Source organism: Anomaloglossus baeobatrachus, chromosome 7 (assembly GCF_048569485.1).
Source record: "Anomaloglossus baeobatrachus isolate aAnoBae1 chromosome 7, aAnoBae1.hap1, whole genome shotgun sequence".
Taxonomy (NCBI): domain Eukaryota; kingdom Metazoa; phylum Chordata; class Amphibia; order Anura; family Aromobatidae; genus Anomaloglossus; species Anomaloglossus baeobatrachus.
The window spans coordinates 253,964,327-253,977,180 of record NC_134359.1 but is presented as its reverse complement, the minus strand read 5'-3'; the positions used below and the strand labels follow the sequence as shown (position 1 = coordinate 253,977,180).

The 12,854-nt window shown below is 52.0% G+C and overlaps 1 protein-coding gene across 2 annotated transcripts in view; it reads left to right on the top strand.

Annotated features, from left to right (window-relative positions):
• Positions 1–12,854, top strand: part of BAIAP2L1 (BAR/IMD domain containing adaptor protein 2 like 1) — a 96,281-nt gene that overhangs the window by 19,542 nt on the left and 63,885 nt on the right. For both annotated transcript variants that reach the window (XM_075318054.1, XM_075318053.1), the window contains exon 2: positions 10,331–10,417. In XM_075318054.1, coding sequence (XP_075174169.1) covers positions 10,331–10,417 — 87 coding nt within the window. The remainder of the gene's footprint in view (positions 1–10,330; positions 10,418–12,854) is intronic.

The following is a 12,854-nucleotide window of genomic DNA, read 5'->3' as shown; positions in this document are numbered from 1 at the left end:
GTGCTCGGTACTCGTAACTAGTGATGAGCGGACACTACCATGCTCAGGTGCTCGGTATTCGTAACTAGTGATGAGCGGACACTACCATGCTCAGGTGCTCGGTATTTGTAACTAGTGATGAGCGGGCACTACCATGCTCCGGTGCTCGGTACTCGTATCTAGTGATGAGCGGGCACTACCATGCTCGGGTGCTCAGTACTCGTAACTAGTGATGAGCGAGCACTACCATGCTCGGGTGCTCAGTATTTGTAACTAGTGATGAGCGGGCACTACCATGCTCGGGTGCTCAGTACTCATAATGAGCAGTTGGAAGCTCAGTTGGGCGTGACCCGAGTACCCAAGTATAATGGAAGTCCATGGGGAACTTGAGCATTTTTCCAGAAAACCTTTCGGAAAATGGTTGCATTCCCCATTGATTTCCATTATGCTCGGTCCTCGGGCCGGGGTTGCGGGATGCAGGCGTTTGACTTCTGCATCAGGGAGCATGAACCCTCAGTGGAGGCTGCACGGTGCTGCGTGTTGTGATTTTGAAGAGGCCGGCAGTGGTGTCTCAGAGCAGCAAGATGGGCAGTGAGCCCCATAGGGGTGAACAGGCCCCATGACGATCGGGAGGGTTCAGGGTAGGAAAGGGTTAAGGTATATGGCTAGAAGGTTGTATATGGGGCTTTTGGATTGGTGGGAGAAACGGCAAAGGGGATTGCGGGATAGACTGGAAGGGGTGGGGTGTTGCAGGGGGTATAAAGGGGGCTGTGCATAGGTCACTGCCTCTTTTGTCATATAACCAGTGTGTCCCACCTGTGCTGCTGCATCGCTGACATGCAAGATGGTGGCCCTGGCTGCACTGCTGGTGGGACCGCTGAAGTCGTTGGAGTGGCCGCGCTGCGGGAGCAGCTGGCGGCGGTCTGCGGGGCTGGAGCGGTTAGGCCTGCTGCTCCTGCACCCGGGCCTGCGCTGCGCGCTCAGCGGGTGCGACCATCTGAGCGCTACTCCCCCGGCAGGGGGGAGGAGGAACAGAGCTAGGAGCCCCCTCGGGGACCCGTCGGGGCAGCGGAGCCCTCCTTACCTGTCTGGAGGGCACCGGCCACCGGGAGGAATCCTCGCCGGAGATTCCGTGGGCCGGAAGTGGGCGGAGCTTCGGCGAGGCCTACTTCCGGTTTGCGGCCTGCACGGCCCCAGACCGGAGCGACGGCAGCCCCCAGTGAAGTGCTGGCTGGGGGTGGTGCCCGGCGTTATGGAGCGGGAGCGGAGGCCCCCTGCAGGCGGCAGGGCGGCGGTCGGAGAGTGAGGGGCGGCGCAGATCGGAGCGGCAGTCAGAGAGGACCGGGAGCAGGGCCCTGCAGTCCGCAGGGCCGGATGCTCCGGTCAGTGGTAACTGTCCCCCCCCCAGCGGGGATCGGGCTGGGGGGAGTTCCCTGCATACGTCGGGAGCGGCACGGCCTCCCTGCAGTCGGCAGGGAGGGAGACCCTTAAAGTGACTGACATAGGGACGGCGCAGCAGGCAGGAGTGGAGGCAGAAAAGAAAAACGGCGGCTGGACGCCGCGTCGCGGAAAAAGAGGCCCAGCGGGAGACGCCTGGAGAAGCAGGGTGCGGTGACCGTGGGGGTTGACGGCCGCTGGAGGCAGGCTGTCCCCTCGCTGGTCCCCCCCTGAGGACCTCAGCGGCGTTTCTGAAGCCGGCGAGTAAGAAGGACCGGAGAAGGCGGCTGGACTGAGGGAGCGGCAGCAGGACATTCGTGTTACGGCTGCTCCGGATTCGGTTCAGAGGCAGCCCGGTGAGAGGACGACCAATATGTTTGATGTTGTGGGTAGTATGCTGAGTGCGGGTGCGGTCAGTCAGTCGGGGTTACCCGGGGTGGAATTTTGGGGCCGGCTGTTTGGGGGGTGTTGCAGGGGTTGTTGGCTGAACGGTTAGGACAGAGCGGGCCTGGGTCTCCGGCGGGGGGGGCTTGGGTGGGCCCCCTGGTGGGTGTGCTGCCGGGGCGCGAGGTAGGGGCTCAGGAAGCTGTGCTGGCGGTTGTTGCGGGTCAGGCAGACGGCGCGGCGGCTGAGGCGGTGGTTAGCAAGGACGTGGAAAAAGAAAAGGAGGACGAGGTTGCTCGTTTGGACGATAGGGCACAGAGTGAAGTATACGTGTGCTTTGTAAGTCCGTTAGGGGTGCGTTTAAAAAAAAAAAAAAAAAAAAAAAGAGGTGAGGGAGAAGATACGGAAAGGGGAGTATGTGGAAATTTTTCCCTGCTCCCCTTGGAAAAGTTTAATGTGGACAATGTGAAGCCAAGTGACTCCAAGAAGGAAAAGGAGGATGAGGAGAAAAGGAAGTATAGGTTGATCCTGATAATTTTTACTAACTGGCTACAGGCCTTTGCGACCCTAGCCAGGGTGAGTGGGGAAAAAGGAGCCGGAGCATCGTTCCGCCCCTTTTTGATTACATGGACTCGAGCGGCGAGGCATACAGAGTGGATGGTGGTTTAGGCTGGCTGCGATATGAGGAGCAGTTCCGGCAAAGGAAGGCTTTGCGGCCTGGCATCCAGTGGGACCACGAAGATATGTCATTGTGGATACGGTTAATGACGGCCCTGGCTCAGCCCTTTTGATGGGGTGCCGGGAGCCCGGGTGCGAGCCCCGGCGGGTCAGACAAAAAGGGTCATGCTGGCAATTTAATGAGGGGCAATGTAAGTTTGGGACGTCGTGTTGGTTGCAATACGAGTGTTCCGGTTGTGGAAGTTCCCGCTCTTTGGCCAGTTTCAAACAAGGTAAAGGACAGTTACGGGGGGGGGGGGGGAGGTCTGGAGAAGGGGAGGACGCCAGTGTGGGTAAAGGCGATTCCCCCCTATTTAAATAGATATCCTGATGTTCGGGCGGCGGAGCAGTTGGTGACAGGTTTTAAGGAGGGTTTCCGGATTCCGTTTGACTCCGAGGCGCCGGTGTTTCGCCCGGGTAATTTGAGGTCCGCAAAAGAATATCCGGAGGTGGTAGGGAAAAAGCTGTGGCAGGGGGTGGAGTTGTGGAGGATGGCGGGCCTGTTCAAGGACCCGCCATTCTCCAGCGTAAGGATTTTGCCACTTGGGGTGGTACCCGAGAAGGAGCCAAACAAATTTTGGCTCATTCACTGTTTATCTTATCCGGCAGGGTTGTCAGTGAACGATGGGATTTCACCTGAGTTGCCAGCGTTTTGTTTGACACGGCATTGGAGTTAGTGCGGGTAGCCGGGCAGGGGGCCCTGATGGCCAAGGCGGACATGGAAGCAGCTTTTGGTTTACTTTCGGGACATCCAGAGAGTCTGCAGCTTTTAGGGTGCGTGTGGGATGGTGAATACTGAGTGGATAGGTGCCTGCCCAGGGGGGTTGTTCCATTTCATGTGCTTATGTTGAAGTTTTTAGTTCTCCGTGGAATGGGTAGTCGGGGATGTGGCAGGACTCCATTCAGTGATTCACTATTTGGATGATTTCTTTGCATTGGCCCGGCGGGCTCCTTGGTTTGTTCCTTGTGTTATTTACGTTAGAGCGAATAGCGCGAAGCCTGGGTATTCCGTTGGCAAAGGAAAAGGCGGAAGGGCTAGTGACGGCTCAGGGTTTTTGGGCATCGAAATTGATACGGTGGCTATGCCGATTGCCGGTGGGCAAGCTGCGTGATTTGAAGGAGTCAGTGCGGTTTTGTATCAGGTTAAGAAGGTGCGGTTGCGGGATTTGCAGCCAGTGCTTCAAAAATTGATTTTCGCCTGTCGCATTATGCAGATGGGGCGAATAGTTAATAGGTGATTGGTGAGGGCAGCTGCAGGGGTGACAGCCCCGGATCAATTTGTCAGAGTGACAGAGGTGATGAAAGGAGATCTGCTGGTGTGGAATGCGTTTCTCGACCAAGACTATGGAAGAATGTTATGGACGAGCAAGGCATTGTCAAATAGACAGCTGGAGTTATTTACAGACGCGGCGGGGGTGTCGGATTTTGGGGCAATTTTTCAAACACATTGGTGTGTTGGGACATGGCCACGGCTTTGGGTGAAAAAGGGGCTGCTAAAGAATCTCGCGCTGCTGGATCTGTTTCCCATCATAGTGGCAGAGGAGTCGTGGGGCCCCTAATTTGGAGGCAAGAAGCTTTGCATGCATTGTGATAACGTGGCGGTGGTGCATTCTATCACTTCACTGCCGGCTAATTCACCTCCGGTGTGGGGTACTTGAGGCCTCTGGTGTTGTGTTGCTTGGCGCTAAACATTTGTGTGGTGGCGCGGTATGTGCCCGGGGTTCAAAATGAGGTGGCCGATGCGCTATCTCGGTTTCAGTTTCACAGGTTCCGGCGACTGGTGCCGGGAGCAGACGAGGATGGAAACTATGCCCGGAAGGGCTGTGGGACCTGGCGTCTGTGTAGCACTTGAGGGAATTAGGAGATCGGGGGCCAAGGCTGCTTGTTGCCGATACCGGTCGGTGTGGCAGGAATGGGTGGAGTTGGTGAAGGCGGATTTTATGGAGCCTGGTTAAATGGGACGAGTGTTGGGGGTTTGGTCGTTGTTTAGTGGGATTTTCAGCAGGTCGGTCTGTTTCGGTTATAGGTTACGAGTTGGCGGGGTGGGCTTTCTTGTTTAAAAAAATGCAAGGGGTTCGGGACACAACAAAGGATTTTCTGGAGCGGCAGGCGTTGAGGGGTTTTCGAAAGCAGTCACGGGACACAAGGCGGCCTATAACATTCCCATTGTTGGTTCGTTTGGTGGGGTGTTTGGGGGGATATATGCTCGTCTCCTTATGAAGGAGCCTTGTTCACGGTTGCTGTTGTATTGGCGTTCTTTGGGGCCTTTCGCATTGGAGAATTGGTTAGCCCGGCTAGGCAAGCTGTAGGCGGACTGTTGATGGAGGATGTGAGGCTTGGGATGGATAGAGTGGAATGCCGGCTACGGTTTTCAAAGACGGATCGGGTGGGCCGTGGACGCCTGGTGGTGCTGTTTGAATTTCCAGGGCACCAGCGATGCCCGGTGGTACAGGTGACAGAGTTTTTGAAGGTGCGGGGTGGTTACCCCGGTGTTTTTCCTTAGGCATGTGGATGGATCCGCTTTATAACGATTCCAGTTTATCACAGTGCTGAAGACGGCTTTAGTACGGGGGGTAAGGAGCCAAGGGATTACGGGTCCCACTCCTTCCGGATTGGGGCAGCGCATGAAGCCGCTAGGTGGGGGCTGAGTGAGGATTGGATTTGGCGGATTGGGAGATGGTGGGGAGCTTTGCGGACGGATGTTGGTCAGGATGGTCGCCAGCTCGGAGTGGCGATGATGGAAGCCCGTCTGAAATGGCTCAGAATTTGGGGCAGGACCTGGGGGAGAGTTCGCCCTGAGGTGGCGTATTATAGCCGTATTGATCGGGAACCGGATGTGTTAATTCAGCATGTGGGAAGGAATGACCTTGGAGTGAGGGCGGCGAGAGAGTTGGAAAGGGATGTCAGGTTTGACTTGTTGCATTTGTGGAAGGTGTTCCCTGGATTTTGACTGTAGAGTCCGATATCATAGCCGGAGACAGTGGCGTTTCGCGAGGTCGGGGGATTGAATTAACAGGGCCCGGGTAAAAAATTGAACCGGGCAATTGGCAGGTTCATAGCGCGAAATGGGGGATTGGTGGTCCGACATAGAGAGCTGGAGGAGTCCACCAAGCAGTATTTGAGGCGAGATGGGGTCCATCTCACGGACATAGGTTTGGATTTGTGGATGTTGGGTTTGTGGGATGGCTTAGAGCAAGCAATGGGGGTGTGGAGGGCCCGGGCCAAGTAAGGTGTCACTTGGCCGGTCTGTGGCGGGGTGATAGGTCCGTTCAGAGAGGTTGGGGGTACCGACAGTCGGTTTGTTGGTATGAAGCCACTCAGGGGGACTGGCTTCGGTTTGGATGGGAGCTTGTGGGCGGAGGTCCTGCAGGTTCTCGGGAGGGGTAATTAACGATGGAACGTTATTACCCCACACCTCGGGTCGGTTGGTCACGGCCGAGGTGGTCCTCTGGGCCGGTTGGAGGTTACGGCCGGGGGATAGGAATGATGGTTGGCCTCTCGGACGGATCTATCAGGTGTGGTTTGTGGAGAATAAGTATATATGTACAGGTTATGTGTCATCAATGGGTGGCATGTTGAGCCACGAGTTTGGGTACATATATACTGTTAAAGCTGTGGCCATTCGTGCAATAAAGTCGTAGTCTGTGTCGTTATTTCAGGTACAGTTGGTAAGGGGAAGTTTTACATTGGAGACCCGCTTATCCCTATAGATACGTCATGTCTGTGCAGCAGGAGGTGGAGGAGCTGCTGAAGCAGGTGCAGCAGTGCAGGGGCCGGCCGAGGTCACTGCACAGACCACGAGGGTGCGCTGCTGCTCTCTGTTATCTGCTAATATATACACACACACGTGGCCAATTCATTGACATCGCCTGCGCCAACCGCTGCACGCTGCTGCTCTGTCAGCATTGAACAAGATATCTTCACATTTCGGATGATCTATTGTCATTGTGTGATGGTCTAATTATAGGAGTTGCCCACAATGGCTGCCTGATGACCACAACACACGGGGCGCAGTGCATGTGGTATTTGAAGAGGAAGCATTTCCCTTTCATTATCCCGATGCCTGTGTATTGTCAGCTTTGTTTTATTTAATTGCATTTTATTCACTTGTTACACGCCTTCCGTATGTTAATGAATTGTCAGAATCACATGATGGAGTCTGGGAAAGTATATGGACTCCATGCTGTATTCCCATCTGTGGTCCTCCATGCTAGGACTAGTGCCTGGTAATGTATCCGAGCACACACATGCATAATGCAGCCTCACCGAGAGTGCAGAGGTTTCCACTCCTGATTTTGCATTGTGTTTCCTTTGACCTGAGATTGAAGGTCATTTGTTACATACAATGCCCGACACACACTTTTAAAAAGTACAACTTTTCTGTAGTCATGTGTTACATTGACTGGAAGGCTACTTTACACACTGCGATATCGGTCCCGATATCGCTAGTGTGGGTACCCACCCCCATCTGTTGCGCGACACGGGCAAATCGCTGCCCGTGCCGCACAACAGCCATCACACATACTTACCTGTCCGGCAACGTCGCTGTGACGGGCGAACCGCCTCCTTTCTAAGGAGGCGGTCCGTGCGGCGTCACAGCGACGTCACTGAAGCGTCACTAAACCGCCACCCAATAGCAGCGGAGGGGCGGAGATGAGCGGGACGTAACATCCCGCCCACCTCCTTCCTTCCTCATAGCGGCCGGGAGGCAGGTAAGGGGAGCTTCCTCGTTCCTGCGGCGTCACACGCAGCGATGTGTGCTGCCGCAGAAATGAGGAACAACTTCGTTACTGCTGCTGTAACGATTTTTAAGAATGGACCCCCATGTCGCCGATTAGCGATTTTGCACGTTTTTGCAACGATGCAAAATCGCTAATCGGTGTCACACGCAACGGCATCGCTAATGCGGCCGGATGTGCGTCACAAATTCCGTGACCCCAACGACTCCGCATTAGCGATGTCGCAGCGTGTAAAGCCCGCTTAAGAGTCTGTCACTTGAGGATACAACTTTTCACTGTGCTACTCGGATGTTGTTGCAAAACTATGGCAGAAAAATTCTATTTTTTTTATTCTTAAAGGGAACCTGTCACCAGATTTTGTGCCTATAAGCTGCGGTCACCACCAGCGAGCTCTTATATACAGGATTCTAACATGCTGTATATAAGAGCCCAGGCCGCTGTGCATAATGTAAAAATCACTTTATATACTCACCTAAGGGGCAGTGCAGACTGGTCAGATGGATGTCCCCGTTCTCCGGTACCGGCGCCTCCTCTTTCGGCCATCTTTGTCCTCCTTCTTCTGAAGCCTGGGTACATGCCGCGTCCTACGTCATCCACACTAGCCAGCATTGAGGTCTCGCACAGGCGCACTTTGAGCTGCCCTGAGTAGGGCAGATCAAAGTATTGTAATGCGCCTGCGCTGGACTTCAATGCCGGCGCGTGTGCATGACATAGGACACCTCATGCACATAGGCTTCAGAAGAAGGACAAAGATGGCCGAAAGAGGAGGCGCTGGTACCAGAGAACGGAAACACCCATCCGACCAGTCTGCACCGCACTACCCCTTAGGTGAGTATTATAAAGTGACTTATGTTCTACACAGTGGCCTGGGCTCTTATATACAGAATGTTAGAATGCTGTATATAAGGGCCCGGTGGTGGTGGCCGCAGCTTAGTCTACAAATCTGGTGACTGGTTCCCTTTAAGCTTTTATGGTCCACAGTGTAAGCTCCACCGTGGATCTCCAGAATGGTTGAAGTCGGGTATGTAAAATCTTCAAAGATGGCCGCCTTTTGTTTAACCATAAACCTTGAAGCTCGGGCCCCATTGTGTAGTGTATATTTGCACATATCATTCAGGTTGCTTGTGTTTAAAGGCCCCGTCACACTAAGCAACATCGCTAGCAACATCGCTGCTAACGAACAACTTTTGTGACGTAGCAGCGATGTTGCTGTGTGTGACATCCAGCAACAACCTGGCCCCTGCTGTGAGGTCGCTGATTGTTGCTGAATGTCCTGGGCCATTTTTTAGTTGTTGCTGTCCCGCTGTGAAGCACAGATCGCTATGTGTGACAGCGAGACAGCAACAACTAAATGTGCAGGCAGCAGGAGCCGGCTTCTGCGGAGGCTGGTAACCAATGTAAACATCGGCTAACCAAGAAGCCCTGTCCTTGGTTACCCGATATTTACCTTTGTTACCAGCCTCCGCCGCTCTCACGCTGCCAGTGCCGGCTCCTGCTTTGTGCACATGTAGCTGCAGCACACATCGGGTTAATTAACCCGATGTGTGCTGTAACTAGGAGAGCAAGGAGCCAGCGCTAAGCATTGTGCGCTGCTCCCTGCTCTGTGCACATTTAGCTGCAGCACACATCGGGTAATTAACCCGATGTGTGCTGTAACTAGGAGAGCAGGGAACCAGCGCTCAGTGTGCGCTGCTCCCTGCTCTCTGCACGTGTAGCTGCGTGCGCTGGTAACCAAGGTAAATATCGGGTTGGTTACCTGATATTTACCTTAGTTACCAAGCGCAGCATCTTCCACGCGGCGCTGGGGGCTGGTCACTGGTTGCTGGTGAGCTCACCAGCAACTCGTGTAGCGACGCTCCAGCGATCCCTGCCAGGTCAGGTTGCTGGTGGGATCGCTGGAGCGTCGCAGTGTGACATCTCACCAGCAACCTCCTAGCAACTTACCAGCGATCCCTATCGTTGTTGGGATCGCTGGTAAGTTGTTTAGTGTGACTGGACCTTAAGAGTTTTGCGCTTCCGAAGAGCTGTTCTGCTTCACAGTGTAGTCCGCTTGGTCGATCTGCAGCCGTCCCCCTTCTCCTCTCCTTCATGCTTCACATGCAGGGTGCAGTAACTCATCAGGTACATGACTGCTGAGCAGAGCAATCCTCACCAGATTATTGGGATGTCACGTCGTAAAGTCCTGTTTTAATATATCTAGATAATGTTAAAATTTATAGGATATATCCTGGAACAAAAAGAGGGTCTGTGTTTGTTTTTTTTACATTGCTTCAGAAATGACCACTCTTATCTATTGTTTCTAGAATTAATATTCAGCCTTCATCACCAATTGACACGTTAAATGGTTGTTGCAAAAATATGATGTTATTCCCTCTCCATAGGATAGGTGATGAATTACTCATCACTGGAGAACTGCAGAGTCTTTTCTTGAAACTTTGCATGCTGAACATCCACTTGATTGTTCCTGGAACTGCTGGAAATAGTAGAGTGCTGCTGTTTGCTATTTCCAGCAGTCCCATAGTTAATAAATGGAGTGGAGGTGAAGCTTGTGAAACTCTGCTCTTTTTAACCCTTGTCTGGTACCTTGGGGTCAACATGAGCCAACCCTCTATAGAACAGAGCATAAATTACTCTAAGTAGGACAGTTTATCATCTTTACTAAATGTCCTCGAATCAAACAAGTTTTCTCACCATGAGGTTATCTGTGCCAAAAATATTACTTCCTTGCTCTGCAGGGGCCCCACCACTAGCAATCATCGTAATTAGTATGTTCTAGAGATATCACGTAATATTCGTGGCTATGTGAAAAGACAACTGCTACTCGATTTGGGCTGTATGACTGTAATCCTTCTGCCTATTCTTTTGAGGACTCTTATCGGTCCCTGCTTGCCCGATATTGACTGGTGCACCTGCAGTTATGACCAGTTTGTAGCTATGAATCAAGCCTGGAAAGTCCTGGATTCATCCCTAGAAGTAGTTTGTGATGTAGAAATGTGATTACATTGAACTTGATGATAATGAATTTATATTTTGGATTCAATTTGATTTATTGTATATATTTTCTTTCTTTACAGCAATGGTACAAGCAGGAAGAGCTTATTATGACGGAGTGGCCAAGATCGGAGAAATGTCCAGAGTCTCTCCAGTCTCTAAGGACCTGGGTACGTTATGTACGACAGCTAACTATTGCCCGTGTTCATGTCGGAAGTGGGTCTTGTTCCTGGTGATTGTACCCACTTGATCTCTTCTGCACTCAAATCGGTCTAAAAATCTATACATACCCATCCGTAGCCTTGATACGGCTCCCTGCATAGTATTACATAGGTCTATTGAAATAAGTGGCCAGTCCACCAGAGTGCGAGCCATCGTTTGTTAGAGCTCTTGCCTCAATGGCTGATAGGCTTCTATGCATCCTGATTGAACTCCTATTATGAGTAAACACCTTTTTAAAGTGAATTTGTCAGCATTGTGATGACCATAAACTGCTGCACAAGAGCTAGGAAAACGCATCAGGTCTACTGATGAGTGGGCACTACCATGCTCGGGTGCTCGGTATTTGTAACTAGTGATCACCGGGCACTACCATGCTCGGGTACTCGGTATTTGTAACTAGTGATGAGCAGGCACTACCATACTCGGGTGCTCATTACTGGTAACTAGTGATCACCGGGCACTACCATGCTCGGGTGCTCTGTACTGGTAACTAGTGATGAGCGGGCACTACCATGCTCGGGTGCTCTGTACTGGTAACTAGTGATAAGCAAGCACTACCATGCTCAGGTGCTCTGTACTCGTAACTAGTGATGAGCGGGCACTACCATGCTCAGGTGCTCAGTACTCGTAACTAGTGATGAGTGAGCACTACCATGCTCAGGTGCTCTGTACTCGTAACTAGTGATGAGCGGGCACTACCATGCTCAGGTGCTCTGTACTCGTATCTAGTGATGAGCGGGCACTACCATGCTCAGGTGCTCTGTACTCATAACTAGTGATGATTGGGCACTACCATGCTCAGGTGCTCGGTACTCGTAACTAGTGATGAGTGAGCACTACCATGCTCAGGTGCTCTGTACTCCTAACTAGTGATGATTGGGCACTACCATGCTCGGGTGCTCAGTACTCGTAACTAGTGATGAGCAGGCACTACCATGCTCAGGTGCTCAGTACTGGTAACTAGTGATGAGCGGGCACTACCATGCTCAGGTGCTCGGTACTCGTAACTAGTGATGAGCGGGCACTACCATGCTCAGGTGCTCGGTACTCGTAACTAGTGATGAGCGGGCACTACCATGCTCAGGTGCTCGGTACTCGTAACTAGTGATGAGCGGGCACTACCATGCTCAGGTGCTCGGTACTCGTAACTAGTGATGAGCGGGCACTACCATGCTCAGTTGCTCGGTACTCGTAACTAGTGATGAGCGGGCACTACCATGCTCACGTGCTCGGTACTCGTAACTAGTGATGAGCGGGCACTACCATGCTCAGTACTCGTAACTAGTGATGAGCGGGCACTACCATGCTCAGGTACGCGTAACCAGCAGTTGGATGCTCGAATGGGCGCAATTTATGTACACAAGTATAATGGACGTTAATGGAGGACTCGAGCATTTTTCTGGGAAATCTTCCAGAAGAATGCTTGACTTCCATTATACTTGAGATGTGCCGCATCCAAATACTTGTTACGAGTCCAGAGCATGGTAGTGCTCACTCAACACTAATTAGGTCATAGCTTCCATGTTTAGCAGCAGTAATGAAGCAACTTCTGCAAATTAATTTGCAAATGTCCAAAGAGCGGGTTTTTTTTTTTTTGGTTTTTTTATTTTTAGCAGGAACGTGTCCTCCAATCTTGACAATAACCACTCCCATCTTGACTTGATTGACATCTCTTTGCTGAAAATATTGGGTGATATAAGAGGCATTATAAATGTTAATCATGCCCAAATGTGTCACGCTAGGTACCGTGAAATACAAAGCGAAAGGGAAGGGACGAGAAACTCTGTTTCTAGGGAAAGGGAAGATGGTGACCCCTGACCAAACCTACTGCTGGTCCCTGGGGTCCCACCCCACCCTATATAGGTTCCGCACCTATGTGCCGAGCCGGATACCTGACCCTAGGTGTCCATAGTGCTGGGCTCTAAATAAGTAACTGGTGGGATGAGCTCTTCGTCAACCCCTGTTAAACATTAGAGAAGTCACAACGAGGACACACAGGAGATATTGCATGAACTACTTATCCACAGATGACTCAGGTAGACGTTCAGCAAAGTAACAGCAACTACACCTCAGCTGAGAACAAGCCACCTGCTTGCATCCAGAGCTTGAATGAACTGAATAATATCATCAGCACCAGTCTAGGGAAGATGGGAGCATTTTAAGCACCGAGAAAATACTGTTGATCAGCAGCTGGGTGGAAGTTTAGCTCCCCTGGGTTTTAAAAGGGAAGAGATGAAAATCCGGCAGGAAAGCTACCTAGTAGAATGTATACTCACAGCAGGAACAATGGAAAGTCAGGGAGCATTTTGTTCAGCCAAACGCTATGACCTTCTATGGCCAGAAACCGTGTGACTGTCTGACACCTGTGACAAGGGGTTATTGTTT